The sequence below is a fragment of the Ammospiza nelsoni genome, chromosome 10, assembly GCF_027579445.1.
Source record: "Ammospiza nelsoni isolate bAmmNel1 chromosome 10, bAmmNel1.pri, whole genome shotgun sequence".
NCBI lineage: Eukaryota > Metazoa > Chordata > Aves > Passeriformes > Passerellidae > Ammospiza > Ammospiza nelsoni.
The window spans coordinates 19,417,548-19,443,476 of record NC_080642.1 but is presented as its reverse complement, the minus strand read 5'-3'; the positions used below and the strand labels follow the sequence as shown (position 1 = coordinate 19,443,476).

Sequence of the window (25,929 nt, the reverse complement as noted above, 5' to 3'; positions counted from 1 at the left end):
TGAATCAGGATGCTGGAACTTCATAAGCACTTCAACAGTACTCAAAGTCTCCTTTGTATTCCTTGGATAGTGACAGCAAGGGCATTTAGAGTAAAACAAGTGATTCCAGTGGTTTTGGTGGGAGTGGGAGCATAGCCAGTGCTGGTGTACAAATCCCCCCAGGCAGAAGTGCAAAGTCTTCTGTCAGCACCCAGAATGGGATCCTCTGGCTGCAGGAACTGGGTGGATACCATCAGTACTAGGAACTGTGCTGAGCCAGAAAAGCACCTCTTTTCCTTCCATCTGGTGTTTCAACAATTTTCTGAAGAAAAAGCTAAAGAGAACCTTGAAAAGATTCTTCAAGGAAGGGAAAGTGAACTGACAAGCATTCCATTCATTGTGGAACCAGTGGTGTCTATTGAGGACCCAGAGATCTCCTTTTTTCCTATAACCCTTGGGCAATGTAAATGGAAAACACATGGAAATCCCTTTTCCATTCTGCTTCAGACACAGAGGCTCTCAGGGATGCTCTGAGGAGACTTCTCTTTCTCTTGTAATCAACAGAAAAGCCCCATGGAAGGATTTCTGTCAAGATACTTCATCAGAGACTGACCACATGAAAAGCACAAGGACCAAGCAGACTGGGGGTACTGCCTCCTAATTGAAGCCAATACCTGGAAGTGACCTGGTTGAAAGATACCCAGTGAAGAAACAGAAAAATCTCTTTGTAAGCCAAGGATACTGGGCAGCACAGCAGCCTCCAGTGCACTCTGCTGTGTGTGGGAATACACAATACTCACCCTGTCATGTAGTGTCCAGCCAACATATTTTAAATAACTATCATTCAGGAAGGCATCACTGTACATTTTCATCCAGACACCAATTTCTTCAATACAGACAGCTCTAATCTCAGCAATAGCATCACTAATACAGAAAAAGAAAAGAACAAGGATTAGCCAGATTACAGACAAATATCCTTCTCATTCCCATTGCCATAGCTATAATATTTGCTTTTACTGGTCATGAACCTTACTGTGTGGAGCCTGTCACTGTTCCTACTGCCATCTCACTGATTTTCTGTTCCTGTACATCCTTGAACTCACTGATCTAACAATTTCAGTGTTTATATATGCTCCTACATTTCCTCTACATAAAGAAATTCTCACCCTAGTTTGCTTCTTAGTCTATTACTCCATCTTTAACTTCTCTCTTTTCAAAGAGAATGATGAACCCAAGCTACAAACCTCCTCTGTGCAATCATTTCTGAAACAGCATCACTGACACTTGCTTGCAGCCCTGTCTCCAGCTCAAGGTGCAGAGCCATTGCAAGGTGGGAGAAGCTTTTGGGTTTAGCCAAAGGCACCTGCCAGAGGAGCTCAACGGAATTTGCTACACAAAGAGATCTCATTTCGTACCCCTACAACAATACCCATGAGAATTTTGCACTTCAGCATTGGTTTCTTCCCATTTTCTTGCTTTTATCCTACATTCTGACTGGCAAGTCATGGAAGAAGCAAAGACATATCTCAGGCAGACCTATCAGCTGCTTAGTGAGGAGGGGTGGCAGGAAACTGGAGAGGTCACCTAAGGAGACCAGGATGGAAGTGCTTTCCATCTGATTGGCACTTTCCTGCCTGCCTAACATGGAGCATGGCATCTTTACTAATAATGAAACAACGGGAAAAGGGATGGGGGCCATCTGTCCCTTCAGTAAATCCATCTCTGGGACATCTGTTACCATGAGAAATCACTTGTGCCACTCCAGCTGGCACTGCCTCACAGTTCCAAATTTCAGCTGTATACAAGAAGAACACAAAGAGTCACTGAACAGAAGAAGGGAATGTCTGGTGCTTTGCAAACACTGGAACTTGCTTCTAATTGAGACTCTTGTTTTGTATTTTTACGAAAAAAAAATCTTCTTGGAAAGGTAATAAACATCAATTTAATTCTAAACCAGACCAACAGAGCCCCAAAATGAAATTTAATTTATGGGAAGGAAAGAAAAATTCCAAGCTTCAAGCAAGAGAATAACTGCAAAAACGAAAAAGTGTACTGTTCTGAAAGGAATCAATTTTACAAAATGTAAGTAAAATGCACTCACTCTTCTGGTCAAGACACTGCACAGGTTCATAGCCCTAACCCAGTGCAGCAAGCCCCTGGTGACTCCACACTGGAACTATGTCCTGCCCTCCTGCAGGCTGCCCCAGCTGATCCAGTGCCTTTGTCCTGCCCCTGACTTTGCAGACCCTGAGCTGGACCCCTGGGTCCCACAGGGACCATGAACCAATCCCAGCATCACACATGGCCAGGGGGGCTTCTCCAGGCAGGTCTCAGTATTTGAATTCAACTTGTAGGGAGGAAACTCTACTGCTGCAACAGCAGGAAAGCATAAACAGCATGTAATGCATTTAATGCAATAACCTGGGGGGGACACTTGTGTGAATGCCCCAAACCACTGCCATTGTCTCTCTGCCCATGAGAAACATTAATTTTAACAGCTTCCCAACAGCATCAGGAAACCTGGTCTGTCCAACTTCCTGAAGCCTCTGTAACCTCAGAACCAAGGTAAGGAACAATCCACAATGGAGACAAGCTGCATTAGGAGCAGGGCAGGGCATCAGACAAGTTGTCCTAACCAGGGATTTCTCAAACAGGTTTAAGTAGTGTAAGGACCAATGTGCTAAATATCACACTCAAGGCTTAAAAACGGAATTCCTTACAGGAAAGGCAGTCATAATGAAGACAAGTTTTAGTTTAAACTATGACTGTAGTCACAGAAACACACATATATGTGTGTCTGTGAGTGCTTAATTAGATTAGCAATTCTCTTCGATGATGTTACTAGCAAACTATTTTAAAAGCAAAGTATAGGTGGATGTATGCAAGACTTACAGAAAAACCTAAAAGACTAGTAAACATAAATAAGAAAACCAGAAAAATGGGGAGTCTGCAGCAACACCAAGTAGTAAGGAAAACATTATTACTAGGGGATGACAGCCTGAGTACTCACATCCAAGTAAGTTATTTCACCACCTTATAAATTTACTAACTGTAAAGGGTTTTGGAAGAATTTAATGGCAATACCAAAAAGAACCTAAATGTCAACAACTATTTAATCATGCAGACAGACAGCCAAAAAGCAGGAAGAATCATGTTTTCTCTAAGAGTGCATTCAAGCTTCCCCAGGCAGACAGTGAAAAACTGCTTCTTCATTCAAAAGCCTTCTCAGGGATCCCTCAGCACTACAGACACTCACTCCAAGCTGCTAATTAAAACAAAAACAAACAAAAAAAAAAAAAAAAAAAAAAAAAAGAAAGAAGAAAGCTATTCAACTTAATAGGAGATTTAATACAATAAGAATTTAACATCTCCAGTATAATTGAAATGAGGCAGAATCAAGGATGTGAGACCAGCAAACAGACTCCAGCTGCCAGAGGAGCAGGGCAACTTGTGAGACACCACTTCCCACTCGACATCACCTTCCAGGCAAGTATCACTGATCAGAATCACCTGTGTTCCTGCAGGAATCATTAACACAGACTCAATGCCCATATAATGCTGTATCAAACAAAATACAGCCAAAAAAATCTTTGAACCTTTGCTCTCAATGTGGTAATTGCTTGTCATTAAACTATAATTCTTTTCTTCTAATTTTTATACAGTTAAATACATTTTAGCTTCTGGTCACTATGAATTGTTTAGCTTTTTGAAAATACCCATTATTTCTGGATGACACAAGAACATACAAATACTAATTATACCTGCACTGGAAGTGTTTTTGGAATAATGAATGCATTATTAATTATCATAATTATAAATTAGTGATGTAAGTTTGTATTACTTGCCAAATGCTTCTAGAAAGAAAGAGAATCTGGTCCAGTACAGAAATGAAAACTGATGTGGCATCTACATATCTACACATGAAATATATTTAACTCTCTTTTCAGCACAAAATGCAAAGAAAGGTCTACAAGGTGAAAATATTCACAGCCTAAGTTCCTACTCTGGGCAAAGAGATCCTCCATGATGCAGCTTCTGAAAGGATTTGACAAAAGGGGTTCAGGTAAGAAATTCTGCATTTCCTTTTGAAATTTTGGCTTGACAAGGCAGGCCCATAAACCTTAGGACAAACCACAGCAGTGTCAGGAAACAGATTTTACCAGTGCCACTCCAAGTGCCACTTCAGTGTGCCTTTCATGCCACAGCACACACAATAATTATGATTAGGGCCAGCAGTATTCAGAACTTGAGCCACAGAGTCTCTGATGGGATATTTGGGAAATATCAGGTGTAGAGCAGTGTGCTCCTCAGGGTTGCTGGAGTGGTTGTCAGCTTTGACCAAATCTGTTGTTCACACTAGACCAGCATTATACCTAGAAAACTATTTAGCTATTTCTGCAAATCTTTTTTGTTTTTTTTTTTTTTTTTAATCTTGATGAGAGAAGTGAGGACTGAAATCTTCCAGTAAATTGCAAGTCAGTCTACAGAAAGAAGATATAATCTCACTGCAACACTTGTCAGAAGACACATTCTGAATGAAAGAGTTTTGGGAGTTTTGCTTAGGTCAAGAACTTGTTATTTAAGCTACAAAGGTCACTAAGCATGAATCACTGTGGCTGAGTCTGAATCATACTGAAGGATAGAACTTATTCTCTGGGAATAATTAAAATAACATTCTTTCAAAATCATCACTTTCATGGTCTAAGGCCTGTAAAACAATGCGAAGTTTATAAATAATTTGAACTATTTGAGAGAAGGAAGGTTCAAGAAGTTAAGAAGTTATGAAAGCAGATAGTAGTTCACAATCCTTTACATTTTATCCCCCGGGGCTTTGCTGTCTGTTAGCTGGGTTTCACACAGACCTTTTCCCCCTCTTTTTCTCACCCAGCTGTGAGTGCAGGAGTGTCACTCTGTGCCCTCTGTTGTGTATCATTACTCACAGCTTGGTGAATGTTGTAGGAGACTCTTTGGGGACTCCCAAAAGTTCAGGGACAGCTTGTGCTCACACAGGTGGCTCTGGGTGGGAACAGGTTCCTCCTGACCCCTCTGAACAGTGGCACAAGTGGTGCCACCACCTGTCTGATTTCAGTCAATTCCCCACGGGTCTAACAGGGCCACCATGGGCACCTTTTTCCAGGGCATGGATGGAGTTTATTGATTTGGCCTCTCCTTTTTTACAGTAACATCAGCAAAATCAGGTCTTTACTAGTGGTGGCAGGAAGCACAAAAAGAAACTTTTTTACAAAAGGAGGATTTCAAAAGAAAAAGCAAAAGTACCACAATGCAGACCACCAAAAGGCTGAGTCTTTTTCCAGTCCCACACAAGAGCATGAACTACTGAGAGGATATTTTAAAGTAATGTTTTGTTTGATATAATACACTAAGTTCTGAAGGGATAAAAATGGAAACACTCTTAGAATTTAATTTCTTCAGCTGTTTTACTTATGCCATGAAAGCTGCTCTCCTTACAAAATGGTGTGAGTGCAACACTGATCTAGCACACTCGTACCTGCTGGCTCTGCATACCCATCCTCCTGCTGCCAAGCAGCTCAAGGCTTCCAGACCATAATCCATGAACTTTTCTACCTTTTTCAGGTACTGAGGAGACACTCTCCAACCCCACTGTGCTGCTCACACTCACACATTTGTCAGCACGAGCACCTTCCCAGTTTCCTGTGTGCTTTTCTCCAAATTACAATCATCCCTCTCTCCAACTGAACTATGGGTTACTCTTCACCTTCCAACCCTCTTCTCATACACCCTTTTATCCTGCCATTTTCCTAAAGGACTCCATAAATTATAAACTTTTAAAGCAGAACTGAAATGTGAAAAGTTAATTGCATAGTTTGGTACCTGGAACTTTATCTTTTGATTTCAGCAAGTCAATTAACATTTAAAGAGCTGGATGCACCAAGGTGATGCAGATGCTCTGAGACATCTTGTGACACACAACAACCCTAAATCTATTTTACAAGACTACTGTTCTCTGGTAAACCATATTCCAAATTTGCAGTTTGCACCCAAGACATACAAAAGGAAATGCAGGCTGGAGGACAACTGCTATCCTATGATACACAGTAATTATTTGATTATTTTTAAGATATGTCATTTTTGTGCTTCCAACATGGAAAACTTTTCTTTTCAAAATGCTAAGATTCAAAGCCCATGTCTCCCACAACCCTTTAAAGCTCTCTACTGAATTAAAAGAAAGTTGTGTGGATGGCTGTACTGAGTAATTAATAGAGGTTACAATTTGCATATTCTTCCATAACTTCAAGTGTTTTGACAGTGATCCTGCAGCATCTAGAATATTACATCAGAGGAAAATTAACCCAGGAACTGCCCCTGACTTTCCTTATGACCACACTTTATTAGCAGGGCCTACTGGAACATGCATTTTCTTACCGGTATCTATGAACAAATATACCCTTAAAAATAGAGTTCATCATATTTTCGATTTCATCTTGGTTTTCTTGTAGCTGTGAAAAACAAAACACAAAATAAATAAAAGATCATTATTTATAATAATTTGGTATTCTACACTTCCCTACTGGGAAACCTTAGAAGACCATGGAAGAGCACTTGAGTAAATTCACCACTGCTTTTCCAGCACATGCCTATATTGTGGGCATATACATACAAATATTTACATTATATATGCAATATCTTAATGGAAGAAAATTAACATTCACTACAAACATCAATTTAGTCTCTCAAATTAGTTCTTTGACGTGATCATAAACTTTTGCTACTGAAAATGAGACAAGTAGAGACAATGTGTGCAGTAATTTCAGCAGTGCTGTGTTCACAGGGAAACACAGAGCTGAATGAATGACAGCTGCAGAAACAAAGCTGGTTACAGATTAGTTTTGAAAAAATTAATGTTCTATTTAAGGAAAGGAGTTGAAGTCATTCTCAAACTTAAGTAAAAGACTGTCAGTTGCTTGAACTTCAGCACCCACACTAACTGGGTTTCAGAAGCAGGAAGATTTCCATGACCAGAGCACACCTGACATCCAGGCCTGAGCCTGCAAGAAACCAAACCTAATTCCAAACGAAAAGGTGCTATGAGCATGCTTTTATAAATAAGAGCATTTTCTTAAAAATCTTTTCACTTCCTGAGTAACATGAGCACGTTTTGCAAGTACTATGGGAAGCTTACCTTGTGTCAATTAATATGTTAACAAAACTTGGAATTAATTACAGTACTCTCATACTGTCAGATCTTGTACTAAACTAAGTATAACTTAATTACACCTAAAGGCAGCTTTGTTAATAAGATGACACCAATTTTATCCAATCAGTTTTTGGAGCAGCCATCATTCTTCCATCAAGGTGTTCATTACAGTCCAAGGACAGCACCAAAATGTGGGAATGTAAATTTGTCCACACTCTCACAGTAGCAAAACCACAACAGAGCCTTGCTGGTGAAGGGCACATATGCATAAAATAATTAAGCCTGTATAATTGTGGATGTATATATTTAACAGATAAAAGGTTTCAAAGCCAGAGGCAAAATCAGCTGGTTTGACCTCCTGAATGGCATGAGCTCTGAAACACTTTCCCCTAAGGGCTTCTATTTTTCAGCCAAATATTTCCACTGCATCTTCCAGGTATGAGCTGAAGTAGCTTCAGAACTCAGGGAGTGAAGCTTCCCAGTTCACTGAAGTGCAAGGAGGTGCTGTCTCCATTTTGCATGTGGAGAAACCAAGGCATTGAGGGCTCTTGACTAAATTGTCAGAAAGCTGCCAAAGAAACTAATTTTACAGTAAAAGGGATTATGTACCAAGGGAAGAGCTGGGTCCACACCAGCTCTGCAAACATGAACCAAGCATATTTAGACATGGCCTCTGGGAAAAGCACTATTTGCAGCATCAGCTCAACCCAAATTTGCACAGACTAAATGCTTGTTTGAGAATTCATAATCCAAAGGGGACTGTGAGTTCCTAATCACCCCTTAGCTGGGTGGTTCCAAAGGCTACAGGCAGGGAAATATCCACAGCAACATGGAGGTAGAGACAGCCTAGCACAGGCTGTGCAGTACAATGAGGATGGGAATGAACCAAGAAGCCTCAGGAGGCTTTCTGAAAAGCTACCAGAGCTCACAGAGAACTCAGGGAATGATTTCGTGGTATAAAACCATACCACAGAAGACAGGTAGGAGAGGATGGACTTTCTGAGCCATGAGAAAGTTGAGACTCTGAAAAAAGTATCCCTTGACATCTCTGGGGGTGGAAAGTGAAGCAGCACTGTAGAAGCCTGAGCAGCACAAATGAAGGGACAGCACAGATGGCTTCCTCCCTCTTCTTCTGCACAGAATTTACAGTTCACTATAAACATGGTGAATTATCATCTGGTACAGGTATCCAGATGCTGGGGCACAGCTGGTGTGGAAGCAGAATAGAGATTCAGTAGGTCCACGTGGGATTGCTTTTACCTCTGTGTAGTAACATTTAAAGGATATAATTCTCAAATGTATTTTAGATTCAGTAATGAATTTTATCTGAAACTCTAACTGCTGTCTATACTTTCAAGTTTTTTAAATCATGCACTTGAATCTGAGTGTAACTTCAAGTATCTTGAGGGAACATCTTTGTCTTGGGATTCCTGCTCTTACCAATGCAAAAATGATTTAACATTCCCCGTCTTAAACAGAGGTAAAAAATGAGGGAAACATTCTGTTGTTGACTCTGCAAGCAGGTGTGGAAGCTCAAAAAGACATGTATGACAAGCACAAAATTTAAATTACTACTGGCAGATATTAAAAAGACAACTTTCTCTGCTTTGTGGCATATTGCTACATAAATAATCCACTTGAGCTGAAAATCTCATTGATAAGACAGAGCTCCATGCATGGCTCTCCCACCTGTAGATGATGGCCTGATATTGAAACACTTCAGGAAGTGCTCCCTCTCCTCTGCTTCAGATTAACTTGACACACTCAGTTGGTGAACTGTCGCTCTGTCAGCTCATGAGGACCAATACATGCACGGGTATGAGCTCAGGAGGGGTTGTTAGGATGGCACTTCATCAAAGAATCAACTGAGGAAGTGCCAGCACAGAATGCCACTGTCAAACAGAGTATTTAAACAGTGGGAATATACAGTATGTTCCTTCTCCTGCCAAGGCTCCCCAGCCCTGTGCAGCCTGGGCATCCTTGCTACAGCTCCCCAGAGAGAGGATGTCCTGCAGCTCTGAAAGAGCAGCTGGGGGAACGGGCACAGAGGAGTTCCCAGCCACAGAGCCACCAGCCCAAGGTAATCAGTGCAATTAGTGCCTTTGTTCTCTGCAAATTCAAAGCAACAATCAACAAATGTGGAATAGAAACACTGTTCCAGCTATTTTGCATTTCACAATGCTTTAGAACTCACATGCAATTTAATATTTAATTTAAAATGTTTCTCTCACAGTTTAGGCAGCAGAGATTGTTCTTGCATTGTACTTTAATGCATGCTTTTCAAGAATTATGCAAACCAAATAAAGTTGTGCTACAAGTCATAGGGGTAAAATAAAAATATGTAATTGTAATTATCCCCAGACAAAAACTACAAAGTCAAGCAATTCACATCAAAGTTACACCTAAAGGAATTCAAGGTGCACACAAGCAAAGTACTGAGACAGTCTTAATTGCCACAGAGTAAAACAGTGGTAGAGAAAATTCAAAACTAATAAATTAAAAATCATAAATTTATATCTAATACAAACTTTGATTTTCAATTTCTCTTATGAGTTTTACTTGGCATCTTTACACATTATGTTTGTTTGGATGTATGTGTATTAATTTTCTATTTATCAACTTTAAATTTAAGTACACCTCTAAAACTGAAGTTTCCTGTGATATAATACTTCATTGAGGAATGATTACAGCAACCTTCTAATGGTTTTTCTCACCTAATGCCAGGCTGGTACTTACTAAAGGCGACTTTAATGTCTCCCTAGCTCCTTCTCCCTGAGAACAGGTGCTATAGCCTCAACTCCACAGTGTTTCCTGAAAGCAGCTAAAAAAGAAGTAGCAATGAGACACTGTGGAATAACTGCAGTGATCAAGGGGAAAACTGGGAGGGAATGTGTGATCCTCTTGTCAGAATCTTTCTGCATCACCAGAACAGTGACTGCTTACAGTCTGAGTCTCTTCTTGCCTGGTCATTCATAGAAGCTGGAGAAGAGAATTCTCCTTTGCATGCAGAACAGCACCACAAACTCAACTGAAAGTGGCAGTACAGGATTTAAGTAGTCTGCTTGAGATCACACAAACACCACTGCAGAACTAAGCTCTTTCTCACTGTGGTACTCAAGTCACAAATCACCCTGGGCTTTCTGTTGGAGGGAATGCACATGAACCAGGAAAAAAAGAATTGTCTTTTCACTTGCCTCTTTTCTTTTCTGAAGCAGCAGCTCCAATCTTTCATTAGCTCTTTTGCCAATCATTTTGTTTCTCTCAGCTTCATACTGCCTCTGTGTATTGTCCTGATGAATGCTCAGGTTTAAGGCAACATTCACAAGAGCAGTCATAAGCTTCATAGCTGCAAAGGCACAAGACAGATTATGACTCTTTACCTGTAGTCAGAGCTCAGAAAATATTTCCTCAGCAGATCCATACTCACAGCAAAAAGCCTCTCAACCCTGGCCCAGTACCTGGATAGGCACTTCCACCCAGGTGGAAGTGGCCCATGGTCAGAAAGCAGAGTCTGTACCCCACACTCAGCTGCAGGCAGTGCTCCCTGCTGTCTGCTCCAGACAAACTCTGAGGGCACCAGGGAGCCAGCATGTGAGCCTGCAGCATCAGGGCACCATGAAGGCAGCTGCTGGGGAGTTACAGCCATTTCTGCACAGGAGAGGGCCAGCAGAGATGGCTCCATACTAAGGGTGACCTTAACCAATGGCTGCTGAGGTTGGCTCAGTTCACAAGGGACTACAGCACAGCTTCTCTGAATGCAGGTCTGACACTGCTTTAAAGTCAGCTGTACAGCCATATAAAAATGCAATTTTTATTTTCACACATGCTGGATATGATATTGTTCATGTCTGCTTTTCAGTACGTAAATTTCTTTTTACAAAAAAAACATTAATAAGGACCTTCCCCAAGTTCTGTGTGGTTACATAGTACAACACATTTTACAATGTTGAAAAAACAGCAAAATAATGCAACAAACTATCACGTCCTCTCTGCAAGCTCCTCTGAATATGCAGCATTGCTTCCAGGTAGAAAAGCAACCACACAAACGGAGCAGTGAGGCAACTGGTATTGATTTGCACTGCTACAGGTCGAAACTGGTAACCTACAGGTACTTCTTCCTACAGTGAATCATCTCTCATTCCAACTGACTAGCATAGAGGAAAACTGAAAACAAGGACCTACAAACACTCCTTCAAGAAAAAATGCCAGTCTACAAGTAGCTTTTCAAAAACTTTATCAAGACTGAGCTCCATGGCATCATGTTGACCTCTGTTCCTTGGGACTGCAACACAATTAAATGTTGAAAACAGCTTGAAGGAAATGTGTGGAATCAAAGCAAAGCCTCAAGCTGGTTACAACAAGCAAATAAATAAATAAATAAATGGCATGTACTGTCACTGGTAAATGCAGAGATTCTTGGCAGCTCCCATCTGTGATGCAATGTTAGATAAATGTGTCATTAATGCAAGAAGTGGCTGAAGTAACTGCAGTCAGTTGTGATGAACCTCAGCTTTAGCATCAGCTTATTCTTGCGGCAAGCTTCTAGCTACAGAATCCATTCCAAACAGTGGAAACTCTTTATTCTACAGAGCACAGGTCTTGGGAAATAACTGTTCTAAGTGCTTCTGTTTCCTGTTTTTTAATCAAGCTCCTCATACTTTCCAAAAATTCACCCCATGCAGGAATGGACCAATCACTCCCAGGGACCAGAGTGCAAGCCTCACTCCATAAACCCTTCCCTATGAACCAATCAACCTCAGCCTGAGGAAACAGCAAACCAAAACCACCCGGTACTGCAGACAGCATCAGATGGAAGGGAATAGTTTAAATAACACGCATGGATTTCCAGCAGGTTATCTAGGCTCAAACAGTGCTCACCTTGGAATACTGAATTTGAAGAGGAAACTCCAAACCTGGAAGCTTAAGCCTGCATAATTCACAGTTTTACCATCCCATTGCTAAGTGTGGTGAAGAACACAAGGGAATGTGTTTCCAAAGGAGTTCAGTCACTGTGAGTTGAAGGGTTTGGGTTTCAGTTTAAAGATCAAAATCGACTCAAATCTGGAGTTGTTTTTTCAATATCATTGGAAATCTGCCTCTTTCTTTGATTCATAATGAGAGATGACATTTTAAATAAATTCTGATTGTATTTGTTTAACACTGGGTATTGGTGCACTTGAAACTGAAAAAAATGTCTATGAGGCTGATTGTGGAAAGACTAAATAGTAAAAAATACTGGCCATAGAAACATTCAGATTATGACAAATGTCTGCTGTAAGAGTTTCAAATATCTGGTATGATCTATGAAGCTTGCAATAAGATGGATTTCTTATCACCTGACATGACCAGCTGTAGACACCTACACCCAAGCCAGCCACTCCGGTAGTGCTTTGTAATTGAGAAAAATAGTTCCTTGTGGAGAGCAATTCATCCCTCTTAGAGGAGACATCTCATATAGGTGTGATGAAATACACAAGGAAAGCCCATTTCTATGTAATGATACAGCCAGGGCTTTCCTTAGGTGAGGCAGCTGCACTGTAAGGTGGTGTGGCTGCAGGCAGAAGACAGGAAGCCCTACAACCATGGCCCAGTAATTCCAAACCTTATGCTTCTCCAGAGTTAAGGCACAGATTATCTTTTCTGGTGAATGGAAACTCTTTGATAATACAACTGTCCTGATACTTCTTTAGAATAAATTTATAGTCTAAAATACATAATTACTCCAACATTCTGTACAACAAATGAACAATTAATAACAAAATACAAGACATAAGCATGCCTGATTGTCAGGATGACAGGAATCCTTACATGCCTCAGCACTTTCCAAATAAAAAAGGAATATTTTAAATATAGTTGTACCATATGTGGTACATGGATTCGATAAAGCTTCCCAGAGTTTTAACGTTGGCCAGGGCTCCAAATGACAATTACTCCTGCACGGGCAGCTCACTCACCAGCCAGCGTGCTGGTGTGCCGGAAGGCGCGGACCTGCGAGTCGGAGAGGCCGGTGAGCAGCGAGATCACCGTGTCCATCATGTACTCGTCGTAGATGATGCTGTACTGGCACTGCCGGATCAGCACCCCAATGAACTCGCAGAAGTTGGAGCGGAACTTCTTCCACTGAGGCCCGGGCATGGTCAGGGGATAATCACCACTGTCCTGCAGAACAACAGAAGGAAAAAATCAAGTGTTAAAGGTGTCCCCGTTTAATTTATTTTAATGTTGGTGTACCCACTGTGGTCTGTGGTTCTAAAATAAACATCATCCTGTTCCTTCAAGCCAAGGGAAAATAACAAATAAAAACAACACATTATTCTTCAATAAACAGGGAGGCTTATTGGCATGAAACCACTTTTGCAAAGACACTATTGTAATTGTTTTCTACTTGCAGTATTGGCTCTGTATAGTCCAAAAGAAGTATCAAGACTCAATTCTCTTCCTTGTATCCTTGGTTAGGAAGTGGGAGCAAAGGATGAGGCAGGAATATTTCAAAGTACTTAGAGTCAAAACCTGAAAAAAGGCTTGTGTGATTGACCGTTTGTGTCATTCTCCATCCACTTAAGGTTAATATTACGTGGATGCCTAACTTTCTGAATGACAGCCTTGGCATTTCATTTAGAACTGGTCAGAGGCACTGCTGTCCTACAGAAGTACCTGCTCCAGCTTTAGTTTTCCTCACTAAACAAAATGAATGCTCAGAATATTCAGTGCTTTATACACCAAAAATCAAAGAAAACACAGTTCAAAAATCTCAAAGCTAAAAAGCATTCACCATTAGGAACACTTTTATTTTGACAGAAGATACCCAGTCTGAATTGTAATTTACTTATTTCAAACAAAATGCTCAGATCTTTTGAAAGAGTATTTCTTTCTGTATCGCTGTTCCAAAATGGTAATTTTCATGTCAAGTTTCTATTTTGTTTAAATTGCCATTTAAAATGCACAAAACATTAATTTGCACAGAGAAAACAGAGCAGAATGCTGTAATCCTGCCTCATGAATCTGAGGTGTCAGGAATCTGGAGCTCTTTGTTGTAAGAGGCACTCCCAAGAGCTGAAGTTCAGCACCCAGAATGAGGGTTCTCCAGTTCCTCTTCCTGCCTGCTCTGATGAACCTCTCTCTGCCCTGCTTCTCTGCATCCAACAGCTGAAGTTGCTGCTTTGCTTGTCAGCAAAAGTTTCCCCCACTGAGACGTTATGTATCCACTGGCCCACTGCATTTTTAATTTAAACCAGAAATATATGGTAATATATTTCATAATACTTCAAACAACTATTTGTATACTCTACCTCATCAAATTCTTCTGTCATTTTCCTTATGATTTCTGCATTTTGCATGTTCCTGAACATTTCAATTCTTACCGTACCTGTAATGTAATGAAAGAACAAAAGAAATTAACACAACATGGTTTTGCTACATCAAAACATCAATTTTTTCTGCTGCTAAACAAACAGCTCGGTGATACACATAAGAGTATGCAGAGTACAACAATAACAGGAATGTTTTGAAAAAAGCTGTCTCTTGAAGAAGTAGGGAAAGAGGACTCATCTGTCCTGTAATGTGCTTCCAAATGAGGAATTAGTATCATTTTCCACCCTTCCACTCTTTGCAGCCAAGCAGAAGTGGTAAAGCAGTGATAACCATGGAGTACTAGTGTCATGTCTGCAGCTGCACAAGGTTTTCAATTTTGTCTGCAAAATCAAATGAGCACCATCTTTCATTTTCACAGCCACTCCTGGAGGTTCTGCACTTTCCATGCTGAGTCCCCTGGATGACAGATATCCATGTTCTCTATGCACCCACTGGGAGTTTTCACACTGCTCAGCCCAGGACCAGCATGGTTTATTGACTGAGGCATGCTTTCCACACCAAAGGCTCCAAAGAGCTCAGCCAAGACATGAGCCAGCTCAGCACCAGAAGCAGTAACTGTATCGCTGTTATTCTTTAATGAAGATCTTCCACTCTTCCTTGTTATCTGAACACTGGAGTTGATAGGAATAATTTTTCATTGTAAATAAAACAAAGTTACCAAAATTCAAAATAGAACAACACGATAGCTATAAATGAAAATTCTTATGTCTCGATCAAAATTCAATCAGTGTACAGTATTCTGACATATTATTGCCTCCTCAACTAGACACTATCTAAATATCTAACCATACAATCCAGGGCAACATAAAGGTTTTTTTTTGGTGCTGCTGCATGATCTTCTCTTCATCACTTCACTATCTTCGTTTGTTAATGGAGGAAATTCAGAAAAATTAAGCAAACTGCAGAGCTACAAAATCCATCCCAACATCATTAACGTTGCAAAGAGTAAGTCTCTCAGGTTTTCAAAAAATTCAACTGGATTAATAAGCCACTGCATGGCTTCAAAAATTCAGACCATAATAGAAGCAACTTAACAGCTAACAGTATTAGTCACTCTACAAAGGATAAATAAAGATAATTTAAACATGCCAAATATTATGCAAATGTTTTCATTCTGGTATTTTATTCCTTTAAAAAAGAGCATTAGAAATATATGCATTTCAAAATATACAAGCTCAGTTAGAGCACACCAAGTCTATGTTAGTACGGGTACAGTTTTACACAGCAAATGAAATACTGATTTCTTGAATTGCCTTTGTTTCTTCCTGAAATAATATTTGTTATCTATTTCATACTGGGTAATACTGCCAACCTCAGTTCTGACAATGGCAATTTGAATTTGTGCATGGTAATTTCCATATAATTAACAAACAATTACTAATGCAATATATCAACATAAAACCAGGAACCCAAGAGAATACCACCATGTGACAGATGAAAATATTTTTTCTCAGCTTGAAAATCATCTGTACATGCAGATATATTTTAATCTTTCCCTCAATCCTAAAAGCTTTGTTTTGGCTAAATGAAGTGGTTTCCCAGTATGCCTCAGAGCAGTGAACAGGTACTATTGCAAAACCCCTCTGCTGCAGAAATGCTCCTTTCTCTCATGGCATGCTGGTATCTGCTGCTCTTCCCACTGGCAGCATCCCCCTCAGTCAAAGAGGAACCTACTGACCTTTGCTATTTTACTGGTTTATAGCCCTGATCCCAACGATATTGTTATCTATTTATGGCTTCTAATAACCTGCCATAGCCTCAGTTTCTCTGCAGTCACAGCCAGGGTAGGCAAGAGCTCCAAGGGCTGCCAAGGGAGCCTCAGCAAGCACCCGAGTGGAGAACAGCACTTACCCACTGTCCTGTCCCATTCTTTCCCCCACTTTTCAGGACCCATTTTACAGAAGTCATGGAAAGCACAAGGAGTGTTTCTGCTTGGCTGGCAGTAGGCAATGGCTCTGGTCTGACTTGTGCCAGATCCCATTTGTTTTTCTGGCAAACTCATTTAACACTGTAAGTATACTACGAAGGCTTTGCTCAGATTCCATGGTGACACCACAACATTTCAACATTGCAGTGGTCAACATTATTCAAACCCATAGTTTTTATGATTAGTGAAAAGCAAAATTTTCCCATTTTCAGGTGAATCCTTAATATGTAACAGATTGTCTGTAAAGTACAACTGAGGAATGGCATGCATCCCAGAAATCTTTACCTTATTCAAATCGCTTCACATCCTTTTCTAAGCTGAGTTTTACCTCTGCCATGAAGCTCCCACTCTGTATTTAGTGCAGAGAATTGAAATTGTCTTAATCCATTAAAAATTGAGAAGCCTATTTCACTTCAGGACTAAGTTCTCAGTTAAAACCTATTCACATACATTGTGTTCTAAAAAGTCTTCTCACTGACATATAACTATATTTCCTTAATGACCAAAATCCAGTTTAACTTTCAGATAAAACAAGTATCAACATAATTTGTCAATAATCATCCAACATGAGCGAAAACAAAAAACCCATACAGAGCACAAAACTTAATTTCAATCAGAGAAGAGAAAGACTAAAGGGGCCTATACAAAACTGGATGAATACACCTTAAAAACCCTAAACTGTGTACAACACCAGATATAATATTTCTGGGAGATATAACAAGTGGACTCAGTGGCTTGAAAACATGTATTTAGAGTGAGAAAAAAACCCCAGTTTTATTAGTAAGTCCTGTAAAAGCAAGGCAACAATAAAGATCTCCAAGAGCTTTACAGGATGCAAAAGCTCTCGAGTCTCAGCACCAACCAGCCTTCACTAGCAGGAGTTAAACAGGGTTACCCCTGGGATGTGGGTGATCCCATGACTGCCTTTCCTGCTGCTAACAGGAGGTCCTGGCACTGGCCACTGCTGGCAGTCAGGGAACACCATCACACCAAGTGCCACACTCCAATGCCTCCTGCATGTGGCAGCTCTGGGATTTCTACAGGAAAAAGAAAAGTCAGATGAGAGAAACATCAGCTCTAGGAGCCCATTTATAGTCACTCCTAAAATGTAAACTGCTGATGGTAATTAATTATATATTATGACACATACTGTCTATACTACATGGTCAGTTTTCATCATGAGGACCTTTATTCACCAAAGCTACACAGACAATTTCATTCCTTCTCCTTTAGATCACCTGCCCACACTGAGTAAGCTGCAAGAAAAGCAGTGGGAAAATTGCAGCTCAAGACTGATGTGAATGGATATTAAATAAGCCCACAATCTCCTGCCAAAGGAGGATTAATTGTAGTACCTTAAATTTATGGTAGCTGATTAGACTGATTTCTCAAACACATGAACTGTGTTTGAAAAAGGAGAAAGATTTATAGAAGCATTGAGAAGAAGACACAAGGAAATTTGCCCAGGAAAGTACATGAAGAACACAATGTGCTCTTTTGCATCAGCTCAAACTCAATAGTGGAGACCACAGCACCAGAACCTAATTGAAATTGCCAGGAGAGGGCAAGTTTAATAAAACATTTGTGAGGATGGATGGTGATTACAGAACTGCTGGATGGGCAGTATTTATCTCCCTTGATATCATTCAATGTGCAACTCCTATACCTTTTGTCCCACTTATAATTTAGATCATAAGAAATAATCCACTTCTATTATGTCCTTAAGTGCAGTTTTCAATCATCTGAGAAGTGGTACTGACAAATTCCCTGTGACAGATGATGAAGACTGAAGTCAAACCATCAGGAGCACACGATTTCTCAGCGCTCAGTCTGGGTCAGGGTACTCTGCTGTAGCACTTCCACTGACTATTTCCAGAAAAGAGCTGTCTAAATCTACCCAAAAACTACTCAGGCAAGTAGAAAAGTTCATTTTCTGTGGCTCACTCAGGATCACGTAAGAACACTGAAGTAGCTCTTACCTCATTGGAATCCATAGATGTTAATCATTCATTTAAATAGAAGCAGTAGTGGAGCAGTTGAAACATATCCAAATAGATGCTGAGACTCCTAAATCCCACCAGGGCTCCTGACTTTCTATTGATTTCTGTCCCTAAAAACTGAAACTCTTTGCTAAGACCAGAGGTCAAGACTTGAGAAAGACATCAGTATAAATATTTGGTTGAATTTCCACACATGTAGGAATAGAAGATCCTTTCACTGATTTATTCCCCAATTCTTCCTGCTGCATGGACTCTACACTGCCCAACTTCTGCTGCCAGTGAAGCAATATTCAAAAGACAGAGGCTTCCTATAAGGCACACAGCCAGTTCATCCTTAGAGCAGCTTTTACCAGCGAACTCTTACTGAATGAATCCGCAGGAATCCCAGTGGAAAAGTAAGTACAGTCTTGTGCAATTAAAACCTTATCAAACAGAGAATCACAGATAACTGTTAAAAAGAATTCTAATGGTTCACCGAAGTCTATCCTCCTACAGCAAACCCAAAATTATGTCTGAATGTATTCTGGGAACTCTCTTTGCAATGTGAAGACCTTATACACAGTACAGCCATGAAAACTGCTGAAGGGCTGAACTCAGCAGTGTCAGAGGGCTTTTCCAATCTAAACAATTCCATGAGTCTGTGCTTAAAACAATCAGTAATGTTAATACTGTCAATATCTATAGGGAGCATCATTAAAGGTTCTCAGTAAATCTGGGAGGATTCATCAATTGTTTTTTTTACTAACATAGGGGTCACTGTAAAATACAGTGGAATTTAATATCAAATCCTTGCTATTTCTGATACTCAAATTCAATGACAATTGTTCCACTTTAAGTGCAATTCTGTATTACACTTAAAAGTTCAAAGTTCTGAATGAGATTAACAAGTTGATAACTTTATATACATAACTAGCATTTAATATTATTTGAACTGCTAATATCTTTTAAAATCCAAAGAAGATAACAGTGATGGCACTTATTTCCTCATTACAAGTATGGGAAGAAATATATTGAAGATAATCAGAGATTTTTCCAAAGAAGAGAACAATGTATGCCACTGACAATCCAGTCAGTGGATTCCACTTGCTGAAAAGAAAAAAGTAGATATTCTTATAGTATAAAGAGATAGAAACTTCATCCCTACTTTAAAGAAAACAGATTCTATGAAATTCTGAAACTGCAATTATGTGTGAGAATTTGTTACTTGCTTAAACTATATGTTGAATGTCAAAAGAATAAAAAAGGGAAAAAATAAAGAATTCAGGAGTGATCCAAAGAACTACACACCATCAAATGTGACTGCTGTGTCAGACTGGGAGGTGTTGTACTACAGATCTGGTGTGTCTGTTCAAGGGTTGATGTTATTACTGTCAAGTAATGCTTCACAACTCCCCTGGAGCTCCATGAGGCATCAATAACCAGCAACAAGTCATACATTTATGTAATACAGACATTTTCAAAATCCTACAATGATCTCTCATTTTCTTAGAGGAGCTGATGTGCAATAATCATATGCAAGAAAAGTTTTCAGATTAAAACAGGAAAACAGACACAGCAAAAAAGGTCAGTTTTCAGAACAGAATGAACCTACCAACAGATATTTCCATGAGAAGATGTTGATAAAATATGTTCCATAGCAGATATAAATGCTTTGAAAGAAAGGATAATAATGGAGCAGATAGTTTGCTGGTGACACAATTATTTAGAACAGCTAGACTGACAGCTGCCAGCCAACACTGCCAAAGGATATCATAGGCAGGAACTGGTAAAATGCTCTTCAACAAGAAAGCATGCTGAGTCCCCAGACTACTAGTAGAAAAAAAAGTAGGCCTACATAATTTAGTGCATCAGAAACAGTACACTTCATGTGCTTAAGTTTTACAATTTTGATAGAGGAAACTCCCTTAAAGCTCTGGGTTTAAGGCTGATAAGGCTGGTTTGAAATGGCTCTATAGCATTTGCACTTGCCAAGTGTAAGCTGCTTTGCATCCTCACAGAGATGATTTACATGAAGCCACATAATTACTAACCAAAGACACTAAACTTGCAATCTAGTATTTTCACTGAATTATTTCCTAAGAGAGATCTTTTCATGCTTTGATGACTGAAAGTCGCAATTCTCATACGGCACCAACCTCTTTGTAAGGTAACTTTGAGCAGCAGTCAGTGACATGAACATGAGTGAGGAGCTGAGGAGCCTTTGCTGCCCCAAAGGCAGCAGTTTGCTCCTGGCAATGTCTGACAGCTTTTGCTCTTGGAAGCCTCAGCTCTGCAGTGGCCCCACAGCCACATTCTGCCCTGCACTGCCCCAGGTGAGCCTGGCTGCACAAGGAGTCTGTGCCCACAGAGGACACCCACATTGAGGAGAGAGGTAAAAGCACACATCCAGGAAATGCTCTGCTGAAAGTTCCCACCTGTTCCCCCAGGGCTGGCTCCAAGGTTCATTTCTGTGAGCACTGCTCTCGCTGTGCTTCCTGCACACGTGCTCTAAGCAGATGTTTGTTAAGAACCTTCCTTGTGGATGTGATGAAACAAATTAACCTCGGGATTCCTGTACTCAGCAATCAGCACAGGGTGTTACGCAGAATGCAAGCACAAGTCAGCATCACACAGATCTCACATTTGGCAGTAGTTCAGAGTTTTCCTGAGCTCTAGAGTGTTAAGGCACACTGTGATTATTGGATTTAACAGCTGATAGTGGATCCATCATCTCTTAATTAATTTGTAATTTCCATCTCCACAAAACTCTGCATGAATGCAACCTGCAGTTTAGCCCCCCACTCCTTCTGAAGGTACCTCATTCTATTTCTAAAACTTCAGCTTGATCATTTTATTTGATAAACCAGGATCTTTTTGCAATGCATGAAAAAGTATTCTTCTATTTGCCATGTTTTCCACATTCTTTTGTTTTTCTTTCTAAATTTATATATCCTTTAGAAAGTGGGATAGTCATAATTACATTCAATGTTCAAAGTGCAGGTGCAATGTAAGTTTGAGAGAGATTTTTTGTGTCTAATATATGTAGAAATAAACTTGCTCTGTATTTCTAATTCTTAACTTGGCCTCTCAGAGCTCTGCCAAGCACAGAGATTGTATTTTCAGATTATTCCCAATGACAGCAGGCTCCAAGAGCAGAATGTGAGTAACTACAACTTATCAGTGCATGTGTGGAAGCAGCCTTTGGCTGCCTGCTGTCAGACGTGACTCAAATCCAGCAATATAAACACAGGTAGTATGGAGGCTGAGCTCCAAGTTAAGTGTAAGATACAACAATGTAAATATTTGCACTAAGTCCATTCAGGTCTGTCTCCTCTTTCTGAGTGCCTTTATCACAGGCTGTTTTCACACCTGCTCTCCCCCGCCTCCCCTACTCTGTGAACAGGCCCCCACCAAAGGTTCCCTCTGAAATGAGGAGCCCAGTGTGAGAACAAGTTCTTCCCTCCTCACAGAGGAACCTGTGTGCACAAACACCTGATCTGACAGGGCAAAGACACTTCTCAGTGGGGCAGGACAAGAGCCTGATAACCCAAACATGAGCACATTCCTGCTGTGTAAGCATTTCTGTAGCTACCAATGGAGACAAAACAGTACTGCCATTGCTAACAACAGGCATCCTACCTGTGCCCTGTCCCTGGGACACAGCCCCAGTCCTGGGCTCTTGGGGAGTTTTCCACTGGCCACAAGTACCTGCTGAGCTGAGGCTTGGCACCAGCTGTCTCTTGCTATAACACAAGCTCAGGTGTGAGATAATGTAATAACAATGGCCTTGAAAACATCCAATCTGTCTGATAAACTCATTGCAAGGGAGAGCAATTGATTTCTACCACTTCTGTACGTTCTACAATAAACCCCAGAGCAGTTTTTAAAAGACTGAGTGCATCTCAAAGGAAAAATAATGGATTTCTATTCCACCATACTGGAATAGGCTTCATATACTATAGATTCTTTATTATGCCTTCTGCTGGATAGCTAAAAGGTTAATCACCAATTTGAAAAGCAGTAAGTATCTACTTACTATTTCAACACAGTATTATTTATCCCTGTTCTATTTCCTATGATTTTTATCAAATGCTGTCCACAGAAGTACAAAATCACAGCTTCTTACCTTCTTAGAAGTCTAGAATAGTAGAATAATTTCAGGTAGCAGGATTCCTGACTGTCACTAGTCCAAACCCTTCCCAAAGCAGAGATCCAGCAAGACCAGGTGAGTCTGTCAGTGAACCCACACTGGGTTCACCCAACAAAGGGAGCCCTTCTGCCTCTGGTGCCTGGCCAGCTCATGGCAGAAATGTTTTCCATTCTGTCAAATCAGAATTCCCCACATTTCAACTCGTGTCTGTTACTGTCATAAAACTGTGTGAAGAGTCTGCAGTCCCCTTTTCTCTAGTCCTTCAATAATTGAAAGAAGCAACAAGATCCTCCTTCAGCCTTCTTAAAGCTGAGCAAGGCTGCTGCCCAGTTTCTCCTCCCCAGAAGGCCTCCTGGAAATCCAGGCTGACTCCCTTAACTACATCACACCTACCCACATTTCATGCTTCAAAGAACTTCAAGCTCACTTTCACAGAAACCAAGGACATTTACTTCAGTGTCCACCCTTCCTTCTACTTTCTATGGATGTGCCTGTTCCATCTGCAGGTTCCCAGAGCTCAGCAGTAACCCACACACAGGCTGTCAGCATTGCTACATGCCTTCACATGTTTTTGCTAAAAGGTATCTTCTTTACCAGAGAAACAAACCTCTTGTTACTCAGTGTCAACATCTCTCCGGCTCATAAAACAAAATGCCATAAAACATGGTACCTCCACTTCCCAGAAAGTCAGGAGGCAAAAGATGATCACAGGATTAGATAGCCATGGTCTGTCCTCTTTCCCTCAGTCTTTCTGCTTTCCCTGATGGAGCTTTAATCCCTTCCTCAGCCATCTGTTACTTTTATTTCTACCTGTATTTCTCAGAAGTAGTAAAGTAGGGAAGATGAAAGACAAGTCCTAAAAAATACAGAAAGAGAAGTAATTATCTAGAGATTTTGAAATTTTAAATTTTTTTCAATTGATGTGACTGGCTCTAGAGTCCACAAAACATGGTATCTAATAGGAAAACAAAGGGGGGGGGGGGGGGGGGGAAGAGAGAAACAAGAGGCCAGACCTTTTGTGCCAAACCTGGGAGTTGCCAAAGATCTGACAGAGCTCAGCAAGCCATATGTGAGTCCCTTCAGCTGCTGATGGACCATCACACTCTGCTCCTTGCTCAGCTGCCGCCTATCCCTTGAGAAAACTGCCCTTTCTTCATTTTCCTCAAGGAAGCTGTTGTTACTTGCATGAGAGCTTCCCACACACAGGTCTGAAGAAATACCCTCAGTGCAGAGCCTCTGCATTTTCCTGTAACTGTTTGCTGCTCCAGCACGTGGAAGGGAAGGATCAGGACTACAGGGGTGTCTGCATTTGGGATCTGTATAGTGCCAAACCTTATTAGCAATGGCACACCAAAGGGACTGCTGAGCTCCAGGTTTCCCAGAGCCAATCCTTACTTTTCAGTGTTCAACAGCACCATCCAGAGAGCCACAAGGCCAGGGCTGACTGGGATCCAAGACATTAAACAACAGTAAAACAGAGGCTTTGTAAGCACTGCAGAGCTGCTGCAGAAAGGTGAAGAACTTTATCTGTCAATATGAGAAAAGCTGGTATCCTTCAAAGAGTGAGACTGGAGACACAGAAACATAATGGAAACAACTTATATCTAAAACACTTAATTTCCCTCTTTAAGTGAAAGCCACCTTCTACCTGCAACATTTCTATGCTTTTTTTTGTTAACCTGAAAGAAGGAAATGAGACTTAGGTGCACTTGTGTCTGTAACTGTGCTGCCTAATTAATTGTAATATTTTTGTTTAACCAAACCTGACTGGTCATGGATACCCAGCCCCTCAATGAATTTTACAAAAGCAGGTCATTGAATGGAAGCCAATGAGGTCATTGGGGAATAGTGTGAACCATGACCCCAATCTCTGTTAATCTCAGCCTCTCACTGAGCTGGAGACAGACAGGGACACACAGGGAATGCTGCTGCTGCTTCTTCAAGAACAGCTTCACCTGCAGCACAACCACCTCCTGCCCAGCAGTGTGTGTCCCAAACTTTTCTGGAGTTACACAGCATGAAAAATTCCAAAATATTGTGTCTCACACAGCTCCATATATCCTGCACTTCATGAGCACATTCAGATGCTTTGTATAATTCAGGAAAGTTGAACACAGATACATTTGAAATCCCTCTTTATTACTTCTGCTTCTCATGAAATCACTTTAGAGTATATTAAAGACCAAAGCATTTACTGACAATGACATGTGAAAACACAATGAAAAATTAGCTGAGCTGGCACAAAGCAAAGCCTTTACCTTTCTCCTCATTTAAAAGTAGGCAAGATGAGAGGAATTCTCCTTTTTCACATAATTATTTCTTTCTGTTTTCTAGGACAACAACCCACTTCCTCTTAGCTGTTAGCCCATCCCAAAGTACCCTTTTACCTTCTGACTATCTGAACACATGTATAGAGCTTTTTTTCTGTAAGGAAACACAAAGAATTTGAGAAATCACATAAAAGAATCCCCTTATCTTTGTGCTTAGAAATTAAAAAGTGCTAAATTTCAGATGCTGTGTGTAACCTTGACTTAGTCTGTGTGTGTGTCAGCTTTGGTGAGTCACCAATCTCCCATGGCTGTCAGCTGTTGTGTGTGGCTTCATTAGCACAGACACCAGAACTGGGGAGGGAACAGGAGCTGTGGAGGTGACATTGTGATCTGGGGAGGGAACAGGAGCTGTGGAGGTGACATTGTTGTCCCTCTGAGTGTGCAGCTGTGCTGCAGCCAATGAATCCAGGAAGAAGTGTGGCAAAGGGGGGTTCTTACAAGAGGGTTGATAAGGATGCTGCAAATTGCTCTTGCTTTTATTCCTGAGGTTCTTGTAGGAGCCTGGACAATTTAAACTATTTCCAAGATGGTCCCTAAGTGCATATTCCCCATTTTCCAGGTATAGTCCCAGCAGTCTCATGGATGAATGTACAAAAGAGCAGCACATAAACAATTGTATCTCCAGGTACTCTGAGTGTGGCACCGTCCTTTGGGTATGCAAAACCCTAAACATAAGAACAAAGGGCAAAGCAGGAAAAGGCCCTTCCTTACCAGAGAACATAAGGAAGAGGGCCGAGGCTCCACTCCTGCTTTTTCCTTATTGGAAATATGTATCTATCAGAAAAAGTCAAGGACTTCAAGTTTCCATTCCATGAACTTCAAGAAGTCTGGATATGCTAAGCTTAGTCTTTAAGCAATTTGAGGAGGAGTAGGAAACCAGTGACAGCAATGGATTAAACACGTCCCATGTTATCTGAAAAACCTCTCCTCTAGGAGTGGCACAGATTTTTCTATCCACTGCCTCAAAAGCTTTTGATATCAATAACTCTGTTCCTATATTGGCCATTTCCAGAGCA

At 40.7% G+C, this 25,929-nt stretch overlaps 1 protein-coding gene across 1 annotated transcript in view; it reads right to left on the bottom strand.

The window, feature by feature from the left end:
- STAG1 (STAG1 cohesin complex component) overlaps positions 1 to 25,929 on the bottom strand; it is a 149,680-nt gene that overhangs the window by 48,985 nt on the left and 74,766 nt on the right. The window contains exons 6-10 of the mRNA XM_059479133.1: positions 14,446 to 14,522; positions 13,111 to 13,315; positions 10,351 to 10,502; positions 6,385 to 6,458; positions 780 to 903 (exon numbers count right to left, since the gene is read on the bottom strand). Coding sequence (XP_059335116.1) covers positions 780 to 903; positions 6,385 to 6,458; positions 10,351 to 10,502; positions 13,111 to 13,315; positions 14,446 to 14,522 — 632 coding nt within the window. The remainder of the gene's footprint in view (positions 1 to 779; positions 904 to 6,384; positions 6,459 to 10,350; positions 10,503 to 13,110; positions 13,316 to 14,445; positions 14,523 to 25,929) is intronic.